The sequence below is a fragment of the Salarias fasciatus genome, chromosome 13 (assembly GCF_902148845.1).
Source record: "Salarias fasciatus chromosome 13, fSalaFa1.1, whole genome shotgun sequence".
Taxonomy (NCBI): domain Eukaryota; kingdom Metazoa; phylum Chordata; class Actinopteri; order Blenniiformes; family Blenniidae; genus Salarias; species Salarias fasciatus.
In genome coordinates this window covers 14,216,449-14,239,695 of record NC_043757.1, presented here as the reverse complement: position 1 = coordinate 14,239,695, position 23,247 = coordinate 14,216,449, and the positions used below count along the sequence as shown (strand labels likewise).

At 40.8% G+C, this 23,247-nt stretch overlaps 1 protein-coding gene across 2 annotated transcripts in view; it reads left to right on the top strand.

The window, feature by feature from the left end:
- The first annotated feature begins 3,684 nt into the window (after nucleotides 1–3,684).
- khdrbs2 (KH domain containing, RNA binding, signal transduction associated 2) overlaps nucleotides 3,685–23,247 on the top strand; it is a 61,592-nt gene continuing 42,029 nt past the window's right edge. For both annotated transcript variants that reach the window (XM_030106715.1, XM_030106714.1), the window contains exons 1-2: nucleotides 3,685–3,844; nucleotides 16,662–16,789. In XM_030106715.1, coding sequence (XP_029962575.1) covers nucleotides 3,754–3,844; nucleotides 16,662–16,789 — 219 coding nt within the window. In that variant the 5' untranslated portion in view covers nucleotides 3,685–3,753. The remainder of the gene's footprint in view (nucleotides 3,845–16,661; nucleotides 16,790–23,247) is intronic.

Sequence of the window (23,247 nt, the reverse complement as noted above, 5' to 3'; positions counted from 1 at the left end):
GTGTTAAAGTTGTTTTTATGTACATTCATTTTAATATCTCTGTGCTGGCTTTAGTTTACAGACATATTTACATATACCAGTAGCCACAGCACCAGCAGTATTCTCATCATATCATTGTCATGAATCATTTCATGAATGAAATCAAATCAGTGAAGGCCCAGCAAGCATGAAACACAAAGTTGGCCGATGGATCCAGTCACATGTTTAGCTTCATCATGTTGAATAAAATAATCAGAACGTTACTTCACATGGTAAGTAATGGTTACTTAAAAAAAAAAAAAAAACTGAGAAAAAAATTGAAATAATTGAATCCTCACATTCCTACAATATCTGACTGCTAATATAGAAATAAGCATAAGTGAACACAAGTAAAGGCAATTTAAAAAATATGAATAGAAACATTTTTTTTATAATTTTGAATTGGAACTGAAAGAAGGCCACATGGAGATGAATTAATCAGCACACTCATTTCAAAGCACAAGGGCCATGGGTTCAAGTTTGGGCTGGGCACATTTGCATGGATTTCCTCCACTCTAAAGCAACTGTGCAAAAGGGTGAATTGAGGTTAGATGTTGCGAATGTGTGTGCTGTTGTCCATTTCTGTGTGTGTGTCCTTTAGTGAACAGACAACCTGTCCAGGGTCTTCTCTTCACCCATTCGATCAGCTCCAGCACCGTGCAACCTTAAATTGAATAAAGTTGTACAGAGGTTAGATAGATGAGCCACTCTGATAATTGGGAAAATGTCTTTAGTTTCATGAGTACGTGCACAGCAGTACATTGATTTGTGTTCCATATGTGTTCGGTCACCGGCCAATCAGGATAAATACACTCACCTTAAAATGCATGTTTTTAGATTGTTGGAGGAAAACCTGAAGACAAAAACCAAAGGGAGAACATGCTAAGCTGCAACCAGAGCTCAAACCAGGGTCCTTTGCATGATGAGCTCAACGCACTGACCACCAATCATTGTACGACCCACACAGAGATCCATCTGACATCTCGGCCCACTTGATCCGATTAACTTCAGGATGCGAGTACGGAGCTTCATGTTTTTGAACTAAGTACGCAAATTGCTCTGCCCCTGCACAAGCCTGCAGAGTAAATCATATTTAATTCACACATATAGCGCGTTGTAACACCTCAGCAGTCTCAACACTCTTTACATTGCCAGTCACTTTCACACATCCATACACAGATGGTGACAGCTCCCAGGCACGGTGCTCACACACCATGTAGCTGCTTGCCCGAGGAACTGATGGGGGATCAAACATTCAACTTTGGGATTACAAGATGATCCGCTCCATCAACTGAGCCACAGCCACCCTGAAAACAGAGCTTGCTCTCAGTAATTACCCCTCCTTAATGCCAAAACACTATATAGGTCAAAGGAAAGGCACAGCTCACAAGGTTTCATCAACCTTATTTTCAACACGTGGCACCGTTTCTATCTGATTAGAATGTCAAGAAATGGGATTTGCACATATTTCTCATTGGATTTTTAGCATTTTGTTGTAATGTTCAGTCTTTGTCTTTAGCAGAACACTTCAAAAGCAGCAAGACTTGATTCCACACACAAATGAAGTCGTGTCTGATTATGCACTGTCACAAAACTTTTAAATTGAACAATAAATTAGTCCAACCAGAGTGAGCAGAAGCATAAATATCAAAATCGTTGGCTCTTATTCACAAAACTTTGGTGTCCGTGGACCTCCGCAGTCGTTATGATTCTGATCAGAGCACAGAGAAACAACTTTAAAAGGTCAAGTGAATCGAGAATTGGCCGTTCAGCAGCCTCATCTGCTCGAATCTAATTTGTGGGTAAGTAAAGCAGCCAGCATGCTGTGCTGAAGATGTCAAGTCAATATCATGGCTGGGAGACAAGAGGGGCATTTCTTATGCGATCCAGATGTTCATGCTGATACTTCTGACACTACTGACATTGCATCAAAAGGACTGAGTGAAACATGGACTTTTTTAAACTTGATACACACTAATAGAAAGAAGTCTTGAGAAGAGTGTCTGCAATTCACCTTGCATACAGAGGAACAGCTCTTAGGGGGGTGAAGTGTTTTAATTGGGACAGAGTTTATTTACAGAAGGAGAAGGAGGTGAATCTGCCTATATTCTGCCTCTTCTTGCTGTGTTTTCCACACCAACAAAACATCTTTCTGCATATGTAAAGGCATACCGGCCCACATAAGCTCGCTTTTAATGATGAGCTCATTATACAATGCTGAGATAATGGATGCACTAACTAATGCAAGATGTGTGTGTGAGAAGAGAAGTTGGAGTGGATCAGCTTTTGTAACCTGAGAGGGTACAAAACGCTTTCACAAGGCACAAGAGCAGCACGATTAAACCTTTTGAAGAGGACACTGGAGAAGGGAGACCAATTAAAGCAAGAAAATCCTTTTTTGTTCTGCTCATTAGAGTACATGTAATGAAAATAAATGGCTTAAGAAATGACCGTGTATGACTCTTGAAATCTCAGTCAGCAGGTAGTTTTCGGCACCGCAAAGAGCCGCACTGAAACCACGGCTCACTGTTGGTGTACGGTTATGTCTGCAGTGAACTTTGAGAACTCATCAGGGAGGTCCTAACTCAGTCGCCAACTGATAAAGACCTTTTGTTTGATTACAGGTAAAATATATAATAATCACATAGTTCAGAAGTAGAAAGAGTTCTGAAAAGTTTTCCTAAAGTCCAGTTACTCTTACATTGCCTAAATTGCCCTGTGAGCTTATCAAACAGGGAAACCCAGGTAAACACAGGGAGGACGAAAGTCCCTGAGCCCAGATTCAAACCAGGGGTCTCCTGTGAAGGGAGAATGCTAATCACTACATGCAGTGTCATCTCTGCAACATTTTATTATGTCAAAAGTAGGAAAAGAAATTAAATTGTATTAAGGATAACTTTAAAAAAAAATCACCCCAACAGTGGAGGTAACTCGAAATCCTGCACTGGGAGAGTATTTGCAATTTGTTCTCTTCACCCTTTAATATTAATTGACTAAACCTGGCCATTTTCTATTGATCAGATGACCTTTTAGGCAGTCTATATAGACCTATCCATTTTTAGTGATTTGAAGTGTGGCTTGTAATGAATAATGAAATAAAGTGAGTCATGTTCCTTCATTTAGCAGTCACACAGCAGAGGATATAAAGATCTTTCTAAATTAATATGCACTCAATCAATAACGCTTGCAGTGAAGTGACTGCTGGGATCGCTGTCAGTCCGGAGCAGCCTGAACTTTTTTTTTCCTTTTTTCCTTTTTTTAATCCATTCCCTCGGTGAACACGGCCCCATTGGTATGCGCTCAGCAGGGAGCCTCTTGGTTTTCAGCAGAATATGGCCAATAATGTGCGTGAGGGGCGGGGAGCCGCGCTGCAGACCACTGAGCCTGTGAGGGGAGGCAGGAGGCAGCAGGCAGGAGGCAGCGGCGGCGGAGGGATGGACTCACACCTCTGAATCACAACTCAGCCTCCAGTCAACTGTCTCCCAAACCTGGAACCACTCGGCTGATTTTTTTTTTTTTTTTTTTTTTTTCTGAGACAGTTTTTTTTTTTTTTTTTTTTTTTTTCCTGGTGTTGCTCACTGAGGCTGGTCGACCACTGGCTGCTTCCATTTAAAAGAAGAAGAAGAAATAAAAAAAACATTTGCGGCGGGGAGGTTTGACAGTGGCATTCAGACGTGCAGCGCTCCTGTCGTCTCACCTGCAGCCTGCCGGCTCCGGAGGTCCGCTGAGCCCACAATGCATCCAGATAAGTACTTACCTGAGCTGGTGGCGGAGAAAAACAGCCTGGACCCCTCCTTTGCGCACGCCGTGCGCCTCCTGGCAGAAGGTAAGTCAGGTATTTATCAAGTCCGAGCCGCTGTGATCAGTGTTCACCGGTCTTCGCCGTGTTCCGTGCAGCACAGAGCACCTTTTGCATTGAAGGCGAGAATTAGAGAAAAGCACTGACCTCGCGCGTGCTTATGTTCTGTTAACACGCTGCCCTTGACTGTGAATGTTGCGCGATGCCAGTGGATCCTCTGTCCCTTATCGGCTCCAGTGCAGAAGTTTTGCAGGATTTCCTACCGTCCAGCGAAGAAATGCCGTGAGCACAGAAAGTAGACGGAGGAGTGTGAAAAGTCAGAGAGGATCATCCTCCTCTCTCTTTTTTCCTTTCTGTTTTATTAAACCCAGTGCCCTCCAAGGTCAAGCACCGGCGCCCGGAGCGCTCCTCTCCTGCTTAGAGCACAAACACTGACAGGACTAATCACTTTAATTGTGTGATTGATTGGATTGAAGCGGTTCTTTTCATCATCTGGCAACTACAGCAGGGGGTCTGGCTGGCAGCTGTGTTATATTCTGCATATGGTCAGTGTTTTTGTAAGGGGGTGTAATTTTGCTTTTAAAAGGATTTTATGGTAATCGCTGCAATTATTTCTTTGGAAACTTGAGCTGCAACAAGACAGTCTTTGGTTTAAATCCACAGGGGAGCTTTTCTGTGGAGTTTGCAAGGTCTCTCTTTGAGTTACATTTCAGGTTAGTTGGTGTCTGAATTGAAAAACAGGTGCGTGTCGCTGTCTATTGCTCTCTGTTTGTGGGTTCAGGGTCAGCTCCAGCCCCCACAACCCTGAATTTTAACAAAGTGGTATGGACGACAGGTAGATAGATGGAAACCGTCAGAAAAAGTGAGCTGCAGATCACAGACAGCTGAGGAAATTCTTAGCATGAGTCATAGATTCCTACAGTCAAAGATATTGCATTCAGACACACCAGCCCTCAAAACCCATGGTAAATATCATCAAGGTCACCAAAGGGACTTTTGCATGTCTCCGACAAGCTCGGCTTCGTCATAACGTATGTCCAACAGGGCAGGATAATGAAGTTCAGCCTGCAGCATATAAAGTATGTCTTCCTCCTGCAGGTACAGCCTCGGTCTCATTCACATGCTGAGAATCTGTCACTCCGATACGAAACTTCTCTCCTCAAAGTAAACACAGGAGCTCACCTCAGCTCCTTCAGCCGCTCTGACTTTGGGATTTCCCAAGAACACATCTCCACCGCATGTTCACCTGTAGCGACGGCACACAGTCGGTGGGAGTACGAACCCCAAAATAGCACTGAAAAGTCTGAGTGATGTGTGAATGGACTGCTTTTAACTGACGTGTGCTCAGGCTTCATCAGCTCGCTAAGACAGACACAAACTGTAACTTTGCGAAATGGTGTGGGTCAATAAATAAAAACATTTTGAAATGTTGCACAGTGCCAAGTAAAATACTTTATAAGGCATTTTAAGACTGAACTCCCCCTGGGACACTATTCAATTTAATGTTACTTATATTTACAGTAATTTTATTATTATGTCTCTGAAGGCATTATTGTGGGTTTTTTTTTTTTTTATATACCTTTTGAGTTTAACTGCTAATCATCGATTTAAAGAAGTGAAGCTTCTGAGCTGGTGAGATTAATATGCAGTAACTGGACGGGGTGTTCACGCTCTGTTGTTCTGCCCCCTCGAGCCTTCCTGTTGAAATGTGTTGATGAGACACCTGACAGTCCCGCTCTTGTCGCTAACTGCGCTGCAGATGGGATCATCTGTCACACTGTGCACTTGGCCAGACTCACTCAGTGCTGACTCACAAAGCCAATTCAACCAATAAAATCCTGCATCCATTAGAACACTTATTAGTCCATTAAAATAGATTTGTCATTGTATTGTCTGCCAGACATTTTCCATTCATACATTGATTTTATCCAAATAAGTCTGACTTTTGTGTCAATACTGAATGCACGTGGAGTTTACTCACAGCTCCATATAATTAAGAAAGCATTATGGTTTACTCTCCTACAATAATGCTTAACCTTGGGTCCAAAAATAAAACGCTGTTATGTATTGCATTAAATTAGTGTTTATTTCCATGAAAAGAATCTTGTTTACAAGGTCACCACTCCATCCTCAATGCACCATGCACAGTAGTGAACAGTCAGTATAATGAACTGTCACTTCATGCAGTCTCCCACCGTCAGCTCTGACAGTGTTCAGAATAATCCACCGTGGGCTGCATTTGAAATAACGTTCCTCATTCACGGCTGTTATTTTGATTTGTCCTTCTATGCTCATAGATAATGTAAAATTATGCCTGTGAGTGGACAAGATAAACTACAGTTACAGATTTATAGATTCGCAGCTATTTATCACTTAATAGCATAGCCTGTAATCCTGAATTATTCACATCATGCACAATAAACTGCATAACACGGATTAACTATGTTCTCAGTTATCATCTCCATATTTACGATGTGAATTATTTACTGTATGTGTTGAGATTGCTTTGCCTTTAAATAATTTCTCTGAAAAGATTTAAAACGGTTTAGGGTGAAAATCTTCTCGTCCTGGGATCTAATGTGATGCATGGTGAAGGATATTTCTCTTTAAGTGCTCAGTTTGAGCTTTTTTGTGTTTTTGTAATTGAAACATAGAAACGGAGAAGGCGGATCTCATATCCTCTTATAACACATAATGAAAGCATAAAGCATGATATTGTCTCTCGTGGGACCTGCTGCTCTTACTGTCCTGGTCACAAAGTCAGTCTGTGTCATTCGGGCATGAAGCTGGTGGATGAATGATTAGATTGACACATAACACTTGGGTTCTCTCATGTGCTGCACTTTGATCCCCCTCTAACTGACCAACTGTGTAGTTTTAAAAGTGGTCTGAAGTCAGGAACAAGAAAGGCAATCCTTTAATAGATCCCACTGGTTCTCTTTGTAAGACTCTAGTACATCACGTAGCTTCGTCTTTCCCCCGAAAACCAATGGGATTCCTAATATGGTGACAGGGAAAACAGGCAGGGATGCAGACTGAAGGCAACTCTGACAGATAAGGAGAGCAACGCTGGCTGAGGAGAGAAGGGGGAAAAGCGAAAGCCTGCGTGTATTCGGCCACCAACAAATCTTGTGGCGATTTGCACTATATATACAGATAAATAAACAGTTTCTACTTCTATATATCTTCGTGTGCATGTGAGCTGTTCACATGTGTGCAGCTCTGCACTGTGGCTATGCAAACATCCTTCATGTTTTCTGTGTGAAATATGAAGAATTCAGGCTTGTCTGATTAAAAGATGAATATAGATATGGAGGAGGACCAACTTTATGACTCATGTCTAGTAAAATAAAACAGCACAAGAGTGTAAGAAAATCCCTGCGTCTGCTGTGTCTTTCAGTTTTCACTCAGCGTTGAATGTCTTTAAGTTTCAATGAGTGATATTTTTTAACTGTAGCGAGGTTCTGTTGGAGTGAAACGCCATTAAATGCATGCAAAGCACTTTCTAATCAAGCCCATCTGTGAGTTTTGTACTCATCCTGTTAGTTTTCACCTTGCATATAGCCATTATTAGTGGTGCTTGAACACTTGAGCCTTGAGCTGCACTTTGTTCCGGTGACACACTTTGGAAATGTCCTTTGAAAAAGATGAAGTAACGAGGAGGTAATAACCGTTTTAAACTGTTTCTGCTTGAATGCACTGTGTGTATGTGAAGGGAGTGTTGTGTAAAATTTCCCAACTTTATTTTGCTCCATGAAAAGCTCGGTAAAAGCAGGCTTCCCTTTGTCTTTTTTTTGTTTTTTTTTATGCACAGAATTTTTCCCTTTAATTAAATTTAATCGGACAATGCTTCAGTTTTAGTCTGATTATAATGGAGATCAATGAGTAGAAAGTGAGTTGCTAAACTTGAGTGGCTGTCACAAGAAATAATGACTGAATAAATACCTACTTTCGATGAATTCCTCGAAATAAAGGATGTATCTAAGTACATGCTTGAATGTGGAAAGTTTCAATACAATTTTTTTTTTTCCATTCAGGGAAAAACAAAGAATCGAGAATGAAATAAAGTCAACTTTTATTTTATTAAAGATAAAATAACAATGGTCCATCAGCTCGTCGAGATGAGGGAAAACAAAGACTACACAGTATGTACATCCTTTTCAATAAAGTTGTTTCCATCAGAGGCTTCCAACTTTTTCAGTCGGAGCACAAACCACTGAGGCAGATTACTGAATATGCAGGTTCTCCCTCTCTAAGCTGGTCATTGTTAACCTGTTCAAGAATTGTGGGTGCTGCCTGCTTATTAAATCCATGCCTTTGTATGTCGGCACAAGATTGTTGGTACTTCAACCCACTAAAGGCCTGAGGCAACATTTTGCCTTGCCAAATTTTTATGTACTTCCATAAGTGCTTAATGCAAGATGTAATCTCCTTTTCCCTCATGTCCTGAGCAGGATTTGACCCTAGAGCCTCCCTGGTATTGAGAAACGCCCTTCGAATGCAGTGGGGCAAGTGAAATCACCACCGTACAACCTAGGCCCTTCAAATCGGCACACATTAATTTTAATTATTGAATAATACAAAGGGCAGGGAACAGAGAATGAGAGCAATATTTGGTGAGACCACTCATTTGATTGGGGAAAAAAAGCATCCATTCTTCTTGGAGCTCATGTGCAGAGCAAAGATTTCAAGGTCTTTGAATTATTGCAGATATCTTTGTGAATCTACAATAGCTTTCTGTGGATTTATGTAATCTCAGTGTCTCCCAATGCCTCAGTGTCTGTTCAGGAGTTCTACTGGCTGAAGATAGTTTTTATGATTCTTGCTGCATGTTAGTGCTCACTGTCATGCTGCAGAGTTTCGCTCTGGATAGACACCTCAGTTAGGATATTGTATAATTTACGAGAAATTTAAACATCTAAAGGATTTAGGAGTATTTGCGCTTTGGTGTATATCTTTCATTTTATTAGAGCTTATTCAAATGATGCTCTGCTTCAGAATATCTTTGTGTCTCTAAAGTACAATCTGATTATCACTCATTTATCCCTCCCTCTCTGTGCGTATTCCTCGTCAGATTCTCAGCGTATCCACCGACTACACCCTGCTCAGTTTCCAGCAGTGACCCAGCTCGCAGTGACAGATAAACAGCACCCCGTGTGGTGTGACCTATCAAAAGGACACAAAAATTACATTTCAGGAAAGTGAGACGTTGAATTACATTTTCAGCATTTAGCCGACGCTCTTATCGAGAGTGACTTACAATAAGTGCACGGGTCGAATACGATTAAATTCCAAGGTCACGAGCATTTCAAGCAACAGAAAGGAGTGAATGAGGCATAGCTGCGGTACTCAAACTCTAGATATTAGTAACGCTGGACGCTGATATGTAGCTGGGAAGTATACGAATAAAGAAGAACCAAGGGATTTTTAAAACACAATTTCCAAAATGGGCCAATTTTATAATAAATACAGTACTATCACAGCTTTTGATGTTTAGTTTTAATAAATGTGTGAATCTACTTAGCAATTTCAAATAAGTCTGAGGACGCAAATTTGAAGTGACCCTGAACCAGTAATTCTAATCAAAAGTAAATACTATAATGGCAAAATTGCAAATGCATAAAACATGTTGTGATGCAAAACGTAAAATGCATTTTAAGCAAAATTTTGATACTTTTTTTTGGTGTGGGTTGGGGGGGTACTTTGACACACTATCAGTATGTTGGGACATCTTCAATCTCTTCAATGTCTGGCAGATCTGATGATAGATGTTACTCCTGGTCAATGTACTGGTGAATATCTAGTCTATGATTGGACCATCCTCAGGAACAACTAGCAGAAAGCTCCATTTTGTCTTTCATGGTTGTTTTGGAGTTTTCAAGATGTAATGAACAGTCAGAGTTTTAAGCTTCCTCACACTGTACTGGTACAGCTACAGCAGCTCAAAGACAAGTTATTTTATTAATACTTGCAGCAACTCTCCCTGAATTCATAAGTAGATAAATCAAATTGTCAACCACATAATCTGTCAGTTCTTAATGTAATTAACACACAGTTGTGGTTTGCAGGACATGAATGTCACACACCAACCAGCACTAAACAACAGTGTATTTGACACACAGCCCATTGAAAAACACATTACCGGTAGTATTGTAGACATTTGAACAAAAAGCACTGCTGCGGTTGTTTTGCATTCGACGGGAGAAGCTGAAACAACACAAACAACTATGAGCAAGTGATGCTCCACACTTTTCATTTGTTTGATTTCACGCATTTCTGCTATTGATTCGGTAGATATATCAGCTCCAGGGCCGCAGGACTAAGAGCACACACGAACGACGTCGTAAAGTACTTGTGAAAAATAGCTGAATACCCAACCGCTCTTTCTGCTTTTAATATGTAATTTGTATGATTAGCGATTAGCTCTTCATTCCCTTTCAGCAGAGAATTTCAGAATGACATTATAATTACATTGGAGACGTCATACTTTAGCACTCCGTCAAACGCTTTTTGCCTCAGTGCTGCCCAGTTAAAAACACATAAACAGCATGAGGCCAAACAGGGGAGCATAATTCCAGACCCACGCTTTTATATTCATCAGTCCAGAGTGGGGGGGGAGAAAAAAAAAACAAAGGGCTAAAGCTAATTGCATGTCTCATTGTTCGCTCCCCCCACTCCAGGTCCACTCTGCCAGGCGGACCGCTATAGCTACCTCTCTCTGTGTTTGGATGTGAACTGGCAATCAGTTATTGGAGAGTAATTACGCTGATTCATTTTCACACCCATTGTGAAGTCATTATTGAAGACATAGTATTGAGCAGCGAGAAGAAATCAGTGAATAATTTAGCCGACTGCTAATGGGAGCACTCCACAAAGCCTTTGTTTTTTGGCCTTTGACTGAAGTTGGCGTAACGGCCCGCAGTGCAGCACAGCACAAAAAAAAATGTCATAATCACTCAGCGCAGCTCGTGGTTCAACAGTATGTAAATCAAAGTTTTATGAGAAATTTATTATCAACCAAGAATGTAGTGGCTGTTTAAACTTATACCAGTTGACTGTTTCTGTGGATTTTATTGATCTCTTTCAAAAGCTTCGACCAGAGAAGTGCTCTTGGGCTATAACTTGCAAAAACAGCTCGAACCAAACTACAACTCGAGGCATGCGAACCTTGCAGAAGAAGCGGCGTTCAAATAGGTTTTCTTTCCAGCTGCACATTCTCTGAAATGCTCGTCCATCAGTTTGGAGGTTATTCAAGGTTCCCAGTCTTTCAGCCAGCTTTGCAAAATAAACGGCAAGTAGAGTGAAAAAGAGGAGGATGCTTACTGCGTGCATTATTTGTCTACACAAAGCACATGTCACATTCCGGGATGTCCTGAGTTTGCTCCGATGGGCGCGATAACGCTCTGCTTTAGCTCATCAGATCCCTGTGTGGCATGACAGTGCAGAAGAGTGGAGATTAATCAAACCTATGTCGGGTGGAATTAATTTGGATTGGACTCATTAGGGCGACTCATTTCATCACCGTGAGGCTGTTTTCTCTGGATTCATGTTTCCCTGTTGACCCAGCAGAAAAAGAAAAAAAAAAAAAAAAAAAAAAAACCTCCAGCTCCGACATAAGCGACAATTTCATCTCACTGAATTTACCTTACACTTGCAAACGCACACATTTTGCGATGGGCTGCTACTCAACAGAAGAACGAACTGCATGGTTTAGTGGCAAAGGCTGTATGGCAAACAACAGGAGGAATCCTATAAAAGCTACATTGTGAGGATAAACACCCAAGCAGTAAACATATTATCTCCCGCAAACGACGCCTCTCCCATCTCGTTCCTGTGATATTAAACTCTGCTCGGGCTTCTCGAAGGAGCTCCGGCAATGTAGGTCATTTCTGTTCCTTTTAGCATTTTTAATCAAACGTTGCGTATCCAGTAGCATTATATATCTTTCCTCTCCTCTGTGTATCCAGTTTTCTCCTTTTTATTGTGTTTTTTCAGTGGATTTACCAATTAATACACAATGTTTAGATTTTTAGAAGATGAAAACAGGGTTCAGGTCAGGATCTGGACTAATGATAAATTAGTTGTGATAGTTAATATTGGGGTAAGGTGACTGGAACTGTATAATCTGCACAGGTGTGCTTTGAATGTGCACACAAAAATATATGTCTAGATTAAACGGAGATATTAGTTTATCCCTTCTGGAGCCATTTGAATTCCATGTTATGGTCTAAATGGTGCTGCACAATCATTGAATATTTGTATAAAAAGATTAATATACAAATGTATCCATTATTTGCAGAGAAATAAAGTTTTGAGTTCCAGTGGTCCAATTTCCACCAAATTAGACAATTTTTTTTTAAATGAAAGCTAGCAATGATCACGAAACTTGCATTTATTGGCATTTTTATGGCGTTCAGGATGAATGAGCCTCAAACTGTTCCCCAGCCTCCGTTGTTGCTCTCTGTTGCTGTGTGGAAACCAAAGCAGATGTATTTAACCTTAAGCCATGGCAAGCTGATAGAGCGCTTTTTCTCTTTTTCAGCAAAAACCTCGTCTCCTAACTCATACAGTTGCACACATTTATCTGGTAGCTGCCCGGTTAAACCGTGCTTTTTTATTTATTTATTTTTTCTCAGCCTTGGCCGCTGAGCGACTCCGCTGAAGCGGTTTGGGCAGCGCAACAGAAGGGATCAAGAGCACCAGAATAGTCGCTGAGTGTTTTACTCCTTCAGTTTCCCAAATGAGATTTTTTTTTTTTCCATCCAGCGTGAGGACTGAAGCCAGTGACCTTCAAAGCACATCCTCGCTTCTCTGATCTTTAGGCTGCTGATGCTTCCGACCGCGTATTTGACAAACATGATACCAGTGTGGGCTTTTCCCCCCCCCCCCAGATTTATACATTGTAAGCTCATCTTCCTCGTTTTTCTGTCTTTTTCCCTCCCCCCGTCAATCTCTGGCGTTCTCTTTTTGTCACACAGTCGCCTGCTCAGTTCACTGGCAGGCTGGAGACTGGAATAAAGTGCTCGGTTCTAAGCGCCGTTAAAGTGTTTCATCTTTACAGAGACAGAGAAACTGCAAACAAAAAAACACTGTTGTTTTGTTGAAATAAAATATAACCCAAAACTTCACTATTTTGACTTTAAAATCTTTTTGAAAACCATCTTTGTCGAATTCCAGAGCTGGAAATGTTAAATGAGCTTTATTTCATGCTATAAGCAATCACACTTGGCAGGAATCCTCCTAAATGACTAAAAGATGTTGATGCAGTCATCAACCTATAGCTAAGTAGCAACATCATTCTACTTCTCCAGATTGTTTTCTCACTTGAGCAGCAACACATGTTGTTTTGGATAATTTGTTAAAGGACAAAATCTTTTTTCCTCCTCAGGAAAACACTCTCATCAACAGTTTTGTCAGTGTTTTTTTTTCAAAATGCTTTTTTCCAATCGGGGTGTAATTAAAGGTGGACAAACATTGATATTTGAAAGATAATATTTGATTAGTTAGCATGCTTTAAAGCCACACAAATGCTACTAAAATGGAAGGGAACATCAGCAGCGTTTAGCCATAATCCACATTTTTCATCCTGATGATGGAGAAAAAAAGTCAAGTTATCACAAGTAGGTACAGCTCACTCCTCACCAAAGGTATGTGCACTGAATCTAAATCTATTTGGTGCACAATCATTTAGTATTTCTATCTGAAGCACAGTGCTGGACTAACTCTTGGAGTTTGACGAGTCCTGCAGTGTAAATAAAAGCATGGTAAATAAATATCAATTGTCCCCTCCCTATGTGGTTTTTCTGTTTCTGTCACTGTACAGATTCCATCTTGTGGATGTAAAGCAGTTTTAAATATGCATGTGCTTGCAACACCACAGGTTGTATTTATTTCATCTCTTCGGGCAAAAAGCTATTTTTAAAAATCTGAGTTTGTGAGTTCCTGCAATCTGGGAACACTTGTCATGTGTAAAGTGTCACATAAGGAGGTGCGAATCAGCTGTGTTGATGGGACTAAAAGCTGGAGGGGCCTTACAGTGTGTTTACCTGCGAGATTTCAAGGCACAGTTGGTCCCCAGTGACAGGTGATGTTGGTCTGTGTGAGAACTGGTTTTCCAATTACAGCTTCACTGAAGGAGCGCATGAACAGTGAAAGTGAAAATAGAACGTTCTATGTGGATTTGACATTATCGTAGGTTTTTTTGATCTGTTTGGGGGATTGCTTTTGTGGCCCCGGTGACATCGCTTGAAGAGTAATCACCTCTGTGAGAAACTTAGTGTAATGGTGATTTTTCTTACATCTTTAGTTTTCATAGCTTAATGAATTTCCCGCTGAGACAGTTTAACATTTTTTTGGGGAGAGTTGGCTAAATAATTACGAAAGCAGATAAAGACAAACATGATCCCATTTTGGACTGCATGGTGGGGTAGTGGTTAGCACTGTTGCTTCACAGTGGCAAGAATCCCTGTTTGAGGCCAGTCACTGTAATAACTGCACCATAAGTCACATCTTTCCAGAAATACATTACCTCGAGGAAAAAAGACACAATTGTTTTTCCATGGACAGACATAGCTGCATCACCTATAATCTTTGCCCAACAGCTGCAGTTCCAGAACTATCTGTGGATTTCTGCTGCATATTTACAGTACTTGTAAATTCTGCTTTGTAGTTTTTTGTTTCCGGAACATTCTGCTCATGCTATCAGTCACACATGGCTGTAATGGAGGATATCCATTGGTATTGTAGCAGGTTTTCATTGTCATTGTCAAGTTACTTCTTAATAAAAGTCACATAAGCAGCAAATCAGCTAAAAAAGGTGTGACTTACAGTAGGGAGAATACAGTAAGTTCGTGTGACCTCTCTGTCTGTGGATTCCCTCAAGGTACTCCAGGTTTGTTCAGCAATACAGAAACATGCTTTCGGGGTCATTTAGTGATTCGCTTGCTTATTGATGGGAATGTGTCTTTGTGATTGTCTCCTCTTCTGTTTTCGCCCTGTGGTGTTCTGGTGTACAATACCATCATGTATCATAAGCTTGGATTGCTCCAGTGACCCATGACCCTGAAAATCATAAAAAGAATCGATAGATAGTTCAATTTTAACAACTAGACATAAAGAGCGTCCAGTTCCAGAAAAAAAAAATTACTAATTTTAAGTGCTTGGCATTTCTCTTTTATGTGATTGGACAAACTATAGATGAAGAAAATGACCTTAATTCAAGAAACTGTAACCCTTACACCCTATAAAATGTAATGCAATGGCTGGTACAAGAAATAACGACTTTAATTACCGGGATCAAGATGGTGCAATTCTTGTGTAAAAGTCAAATCCTGAAGCTATTTTATAAAGATTTTACAGTGGATTCAGCAACTTATGGGAAATTGCCTTACCCCTGTTGTCAGCCGGCATCCTGAGCTGCTAAGTCACTCCATTTGCAAAAATGATGCAAAGACTATTATGTCAAATTTCAGGCATCATATCTCTCTGGTGGAACGCGCTCTCATGTTAACCTCTCAGCTGCAGCCTTCGACTGTTGACAGCTCAGGAAAGAATAAATGCACTTTTCTAAATATGCTTCTGACTTTTAGTATAACAGTAGTGATGTTGACACGTCTTCTGTCATTTTCCGGTCCATCGGTGACTGTCCAGGGAATACATGACTTCCTCTTCATCCCTGATGCGACAGGGGTCCTCTCTCCAAACTCGTCTTGTTGTGAACACGATCTTTTGCCTCAGGCCATGTTGGTCCCCTCTCCTCCACCTCTGACACTCTCATGTGTCTGCAGGTGTTTCGGGGTGTTGCTCTCTAATGCTTCCCCTGTGGGTTTCTTCCTCTCACCCCTCCAATGCTGATACCACATCTCTGCATCTCTTTTATCAGTGGGATCACTTGGAACCTTTGAGCGTTGCCCTTATGGTCCACTGCCCAATCTTCACACCCGTACCTCTGCTTCCCCATGGTAGTACTGTTGTCACTAGTTGTGGTTTCACTGTAGCAGGTTTTTAGCCCAACACACAACCTCCAGTCTAAACGGTACCACAGTCAGGTAGTGATCCTGTTGGGATACACTTATGATTATTAGTGGATGATCCTTTAAGTCCTTCAATAAACTGAGACTTTCAGCCTGATCACTGCTGAGGAGATAAAAAAAAAATCCTGCTCAGAATATTTAGTGGCTGCTCCTGTTAAACAGATACAGTACACTGAACTGGACAGCCATTATCCACCTGTCATAGCTCATTTTATTGCGCTCAGGCTGGGGACTCGCAAGATAACTACTGGTCCAATTTGCACAATTTCCCCAGCTTGAAAATTATTAGCAGAAATATTGCGGTTTGATTGGAACCAATGATCTGCAAATAGGATCTTAATATGAGAGTTCACAGATCTAATCTTAAACCGCCCCAAATGGCTTCTGCTCGATGATATCAAATGCTTTATATGTTTAATCTGACATCTGCTTAAGCCCGCGTGGGGATCACAGACTGCTGACAGCCCGCAAGAGCTCAGTTTGTAGTGAAGTAAATCACACGGAACCCAGTGTGACTGTTTGCCTCTGTTGTTATTTTGATTGGAGCTACCAGAAATCATGAGATTACAGGGCCTGCTGTAAAAGGACAAATTGGGAGTCAGCAGGATTATTTCATATCATTAAGTGTGCAATGTGAGAATATTTACTGCTGAGACATCAACGGGTCAGCAGAATATTTCTGGTGTGATGGTTTGAATGCTTTCCACACCGCTCGGTCGCTGAGCGGCGGCCCGCTCAGAGCAGTCCTAAACGTCGCCTGGTGTTTTCTCTGTGATCTAATTATGCTGTCTTTTCTTTTGGTTTTTCTGCAGAGATCGAAAAGTACGAAGGCGATGATTTAAAGAAAGATGGCGACACGAAGAAATATCTAGACATTATCAGCAATAAAAACATCAAGCTCTCTGAAAGAGTTCTCATTCCCGTCCAACAGTACCCAAAGGTAAGACACCCACTCATGAGTAATGGAAATGTACTGCACTTCTTCTGAATGCTAGGGTTTTGTTTTTTTTTTTTTTTTTTTTTTTTTTTTCAAACTACTGATGAAAATTTGCAACATTCTCAAATGATTCATGTGGCTTGTTTGTGTGTGTTGTATTCAGTATTGTATTTTAGCTGTCAGCCTGTAAATGGTGCCATTTAGTGTGGGCACCGGCTTTTGTTTTACCTGCTCACAAATTCTCTCTTTCTGCACTGAAAATCGCTCAAACCAGGGAATAGAAAGTCACCGCACAGTGTCTGTTTATTTTGATTTAGTCATCAAAATCCGAAGTTTTCAGGAGAGTAAAGCACCCGAGGGTACAGTGAAGAACAGTGACCATAAATCACTGCATGACACAGTGCTCGCCGGTATTCTGACTTATGCAATGTCAGTGCTGAAACACTGTGTAATGAGGCTTCTCCATCAGGCAGCTAAGCAACAACACACATCTGCTTGAGGAGAACCGAAAGAATGCACTGCTGCAGTCAAGTGTCATTTTCTTAATATTTGCCAGTTTTTTTTTTTATCCAGGTTGTAACTCATTATAGAATATAGAATATATACAATACATTGGAATGCAAGAAAATTTAATTTCCGTTTTTGTGGCAGAAAGGTCATCCAGAATTAACTACAGCCTGGTTGTGACAGCTACACAGCTGATTAAAGCATCTCAGAACCTGCAGCTCAAAAGAAAGCAGAAGAGGTGAACTACTGACAGAGTCACGGGCAATTTAAGCTCATTCATGTTCATAGTCTCAAGGAGGCTCTACCACATTTGCTCGACTTGAATGGTCTGCTGCTAACATCTAGTTAGCATAAATCACAGCACTTGAATGATTTCAATGAGAATGAATGCGTACAATAGTTGGACATGTCAACCTTAGAGCCTTAAAATCCTAATTGTTATTCTTGGATTGTGCTTTTTGAGTTGTAGAATCAAGTATTTTACATTCCTTCTCATCAAGTGAGCTCGGTCACTCCCTTGTCGAAGTGTTTTACCAGCACGCCGCAGCTTTCAGCCAAGATCCTTCTGATTCTTCACTTGAGCGAGACACTCTACCATCCCCGATCCTTCAAGGATGCGAGTGGTGTCACTTCATTGAGTGTCTCAGCTGCCATTGAGTACCCCGTCTCGAGAGTGAAAAAAGACATTCCAGACAATGCTCGAGATAGGTCGCCTATCCAGTTGTAGCATAATAGTCCCATTTTATTTATGAAAGAGCAATATTTTATTTGATATTGACAGCTCACGATATTCTCATCCTCGTCAGTGGTGGTGAAGGTTGTTGAACGTCTGTTCCCTGCGTCTGATCGTTTGTAGTGGCTGGTCGTGCTGACCTTCCACTGTAAGAGCTCTCACCTTCCTTGAGAAGTCGCCATCATGTCAAGTCCATCATCCCCAGTGCTCTCATCTTCTGCAGTCTGTCGCTGTCGTTTGTGCACAGATCAGTTCAATTCAGCTTTATTTATATAGCGCCAGGTACAACACAGTCATTGTTCACATGTCTGTAAATCATGCCATCACTGAGTGTTGCCCCGGCTATTTTTATTTCTATTTTAATTTCCTTTCTCTTAATAGCTTCTGTTGATTCATACAAAACAAATTTATTCAAATCTTAATCAAAATATCCATCATTTTATTGTAGCGTAGAAACTTTTTGCAGCTTTCCTGGAGAAAGTTGAGCTTATCGAGGATGTCAGGAGGGCAGAGGAGCACTAAACTATCTCTGGTATCTCTGGAACACAGACAGAGCCCGAATCCGATGAACTTCTCCATACAAATCAATTTGCAGTTTCCTCAGGTCAATGTTGGGAAAGTAATTAAGCCTTGTTCAGGAAGTCTTCACTCTATTAGATTGATTTCAAATCTATTTAAAAAAAAATGCCGCTTGAATCAGTTCTATGGGAAAAGATGCCCGGCTAAGATGTAATTATGTACTCCTGCCTCATGCACTGTCCAAATGTTGCAACGGTTTGTCTTCATTCAGCACTGCTCACATTCAAATGGCATATTTTTGAGTCATTGTTTTTTTTTACAAGTTGAGGAAAATCAAATCAACAAACAGAAATAAGTGACAAAAAATTATCTTTACATCTTGATGTCCTTCTGCCGAACACCCCAAATAAAACAATCACTTCTGTTTTATTACTGTATTCAGATCCACCAAACTGCATCGGTAATGAGAAAACAACCTATTGCACACATGCTGTTTGTACTTTGTCCAAAACCAAGTTGTAATTTGTGGTTGAATGCTGGATTTCCTGATGTACTTCACGTTACTCGATCATCATATAAAGTCTGCAGCAGGCTGAACTTTTTCATTGCAGGTTCATTTCCTTCAAAAATGTGTGTCGATAGGTTTATCCTTCCATTATTTCTTTCTGTTTTCTCAAATAAAAAGGAAAAAAAACATGTTTCGAGAAAAATGCGCCGCTTCCCAGGCAAGGCCTGATCTATATATTCAAACCCGGTATCAGACAATGGTTGATTAGGTTGGATTATTCTATGAAGATGCAATATATGAATTCTCAAAAAAGTCTTTTTTCTGAAAATAGAGTACAACTTGTTTTCCATCCCTCCTGCTGTTAATCACATGTATCTGTTGTCCCATTTGTGGTTTGAGTTCTGTTTAGATAGCAAGGGAAACCAGTGAAGCTTCAAATCAAGAAAAACCCGACACCCTCTGAGCTCCACAATAGAAGAATGTTCTTTACGATCAACACACAGTTAAAAAAACCCCAAAAACTTCCAGGTTTCATGCAGAAGCTCAAAACCACACTTCTGGACAATAAACGCTGTCCTGTCAGCTCTGCAAAGCAAGCAAAGCTGCAGTCCAGAGGGATCGAGCTGTGGTCCAACAACGGCTTCACTGACCTAATTGCACAGTCAGCACCTCGCCAGACTGCAGTGTCACTATCTGAAACATCTTGGTAACACTGCACTTTCACAAAGTGATAATTAACCAGCGTTCCGATGACACCTGCAAACCGCAAGAAATGCAAGATTTGTAAATATGACAGACTTGACACAATGTGTAGGGATATAGTGTTAAAAATCCACATACATACTTCTGGAATGGCAGAAGAATGGAAAATAATAATGTTTAAAGAAGCCTCTTCAATACTAGTCATGTCTGAAAACTGTTCATGTGTGATTTCTTATGTCTGGCAATCTGTGACGGTCAGTCAGTCTTTCTTTCAGAGACGACAGAGAAAAATGTAACGCCATGAATGTGTTTATTTCAGCAGTTTAACAAAGCTCATTCGAGCTTGTAGCTGCTACCCTGCTGCAGAGTAATTAAACCGTTACCAGGGAGAATTCTTCTTGCCTGGCTTCATATTTGACGGCAGTCGCACACTGAAGATTAATGTCAGTGAAAACACCAGGTAGTGATTAGATCACAGACTGACAGACAGGCTGGAGGTTCATTGTGGATGCTTTCGTATGTCACGGCAAGTTAAAGCTCAGCTGTTTTCATTCTCGAGTTGTCAAGATTATCTCTTCAGCCACGTCCTGCTCAGCCCGGTCTGACAGGTGAAATGTGTCGTATATTTAGCTCAGTTGTCTTTGTGGTCTATGGTGATGAACGTATGAATGTAAAGAAACTGTTCCTTTCCAAGACACGATGAGGGTACTAAGTATTTTAAATTATTTTAATAATATTTTGCACGTTGTGGTACACACACCTGATATTCTACTATCCATGAAGCTTTGGGTGCTTGAGCGATAGTGTGTGTTCTTCTGTGCATCTATCAGAGGGAATTCTTAGTGCGTGCCATAAATCAGCTTTCATACATGTGCATGCAATATCACATGGGTGCATGTTTTTATGCGTGTCAGGCTTTGGTAGGGTTGAAAAGGACTCGGCGTGATCGCAGCTGACCGGTGAAGGCAGGGTAAGCCGCGGAGAGGTCAGCAGTCCATCACAGAGCAAACACTGAAAAATGCGCTCGCACATACTCACATTTACACCTAGAGGCAATTGTGGAGTCACTGTTTACTTCAAAAGCACATTCGTCGACTGTTGGAGGGAGCTGCAGGACCTACAAAGTACCCGCATGCACAGGAAGAATATGCAAACACTGCACAGTCGGGCCCCGAAGGCTGGACTTGAACCTGGGATGTTTTTGCTCTATCTTCAAAAGATTACCGAAATGACAAAAACAGCAATATGTCTAATTTCCTATCAAAATTAAAACTTTATGTGAATGGTAATTTCTGGTGTGTTGGCAGTGGTTGCCAGTTGACTCAGAATTTATCATGGGCAGAATGTTTCAGTGAGATGATAAAACAAGTATACAAAGTGTGTACTGCAGGGAACTGTGGGAAACATTGCTTGCCCTGGCCTCCACCAGTGCCATTATTTTTCATATAAACGTCCCCAAAGTCAGTCACAGTGGATTTGGTATTAATGAGGGCATTTCAAACTTCACTTCACCTTTTCCTGATAACACTCAATTCAATTTCATCATCTCAAATGCATCCTCAGCTGCTTGCTGGGAACTGATTAGGGGAGGGCTTTTTTCCACAACAGCAATGGAATAATATTGCAAGAATGCATTTTAATTTTAAATCACTCTATATAGTCTGCAGTTTATTTCATTCTTCATTGATTTCTATTACTTACAACACATTTTGTTGTTGTTTTGTTGTTTAATACAATAATTATTAGTTTTACTTTCACATCTTTGTCTTACAGTGGTTTTCTTAAAAACTGGAGGAAAAAAAAAAACATGGCTAAGAAAGGCATCCTCTCAGTGCCCAGATTTGGTATTTTTCCTCATGTTATGTCCCACCCTGGAGGAAGCCCGCCCTTTCGCCCACCACTCTGCCCACTGTGCAGCCGCAGAATTTACCCATTGTGAAGAATATTATTATCACTGCCAAGTTTTAAAAGATTGGATCTCATTCATGCTGTGGGAACTTTAATATGTGTATCATATTGTACAAGATGATAAACTACACGCGCTAAGCCAAAACATTGCCTTTCCCCCCTACCTGATATCCCACGGTGCGTGCTGTCAGAACAGCTCAGACCGAAGAGACATGGACTCCACAAAACCTCCAAGGGGCTCGGTGGTATCTGGCACAGAAACATCAGCTGCAGATTCTTCAGCTGCAAGCTGAGACAGAACAAACTGCTTCATTCTCCAACACGCCGCTGCTGCTTCAAGGTTGTCACTCCCCACCACTGCCGGCTCAATTGTTCTGTCCAGGTTCATCGCACAAACAATTTCAAAGCTGCTTTTTCTCAACTGTTTGGCCATAACCATTACCCCTGTCTTTAGCACTCAGCACACTGACGATGAAACCCGATTTCTTACTGACCATTAAATGCATCTCAGATCTCTGCATGTACCGCTGTACAGAAAAAAAAAAAAACAAACAAACTCTAAACTCTATCATGTCATTTGCTCTTTATTTTCCCATCATTTGAAATATTTTAAATTGAAAGCTGTGCTGAACTTTAGCACTTGAGGAAATGTACTAATTTACTTTCTAATTCCGTATGACTGTGATTGCTCAAGGTGCAGGAGCAGTTGTAATTTGTGAGAATTTGGCCCAGGAAGGCTGCAGCGGCTACGCTATTGATCCACCCTGGTGATGCATATTGTTACAGACGAGCCTAGGCTGCATGCATCATTCACAGGGGACAGCTTGTGTGTTTTGTGCACCACTCTCTGAACAATCTACATTAATATTGTTTTTTTCAACCTATAGAAATAAAGATGAAATATGAATACTGATGTTTTCTCACATTTTTTCTCACAAAAACTGCAGTTCAACATGTGGTACATTAAAAGGTTCCTTTGAGCCTTTTTTCTTAAATTGTAGTCCATTCAAAAGAAAAGGTTGAGAGTTGATCCCATTTATTTATCTCTGCATGTATTGTTTTGACATGTCAATAAATGTTTGTCATGCAAGTCTTGGAAATTCACTCTGAGATTATTATTAACTCAGCAAAAATTTATGAGGATAATCAGCATAGTCATTACTAGAATCCATCCCTCACTGTTTGAGGAGACAGCTTGATCAGCATCTCATAACCTTGGGGCATGAAATGGATTTTCAATGCAGGCATTGTCAGATATTTTGACTCAAGCACTGGGATTGTTCTGCAGAAGGCAAAATATGAACATGTATGTATGTAGGTATGTCTGTAAATTTATATATAAAACTTTTGCACTTAATTAGAATTCCCTTATCTCATACAAACAGGCTATTTTGAACTTACATTGCAGTATTTCCTTTAACTATCCATTTTGCAGGTTCTTCCAAAGCCCCAGAGCTCACTAAATTGTATTTTGCTGTTGTGGATGCCACGATTTTGAGCTTATCACTTGTGGGTTTTTGTGACCTTTAAATAGTGCTGCAGCTGCAGCTCTACCCATACAGAAATCCCATTTTTGTTCACCCG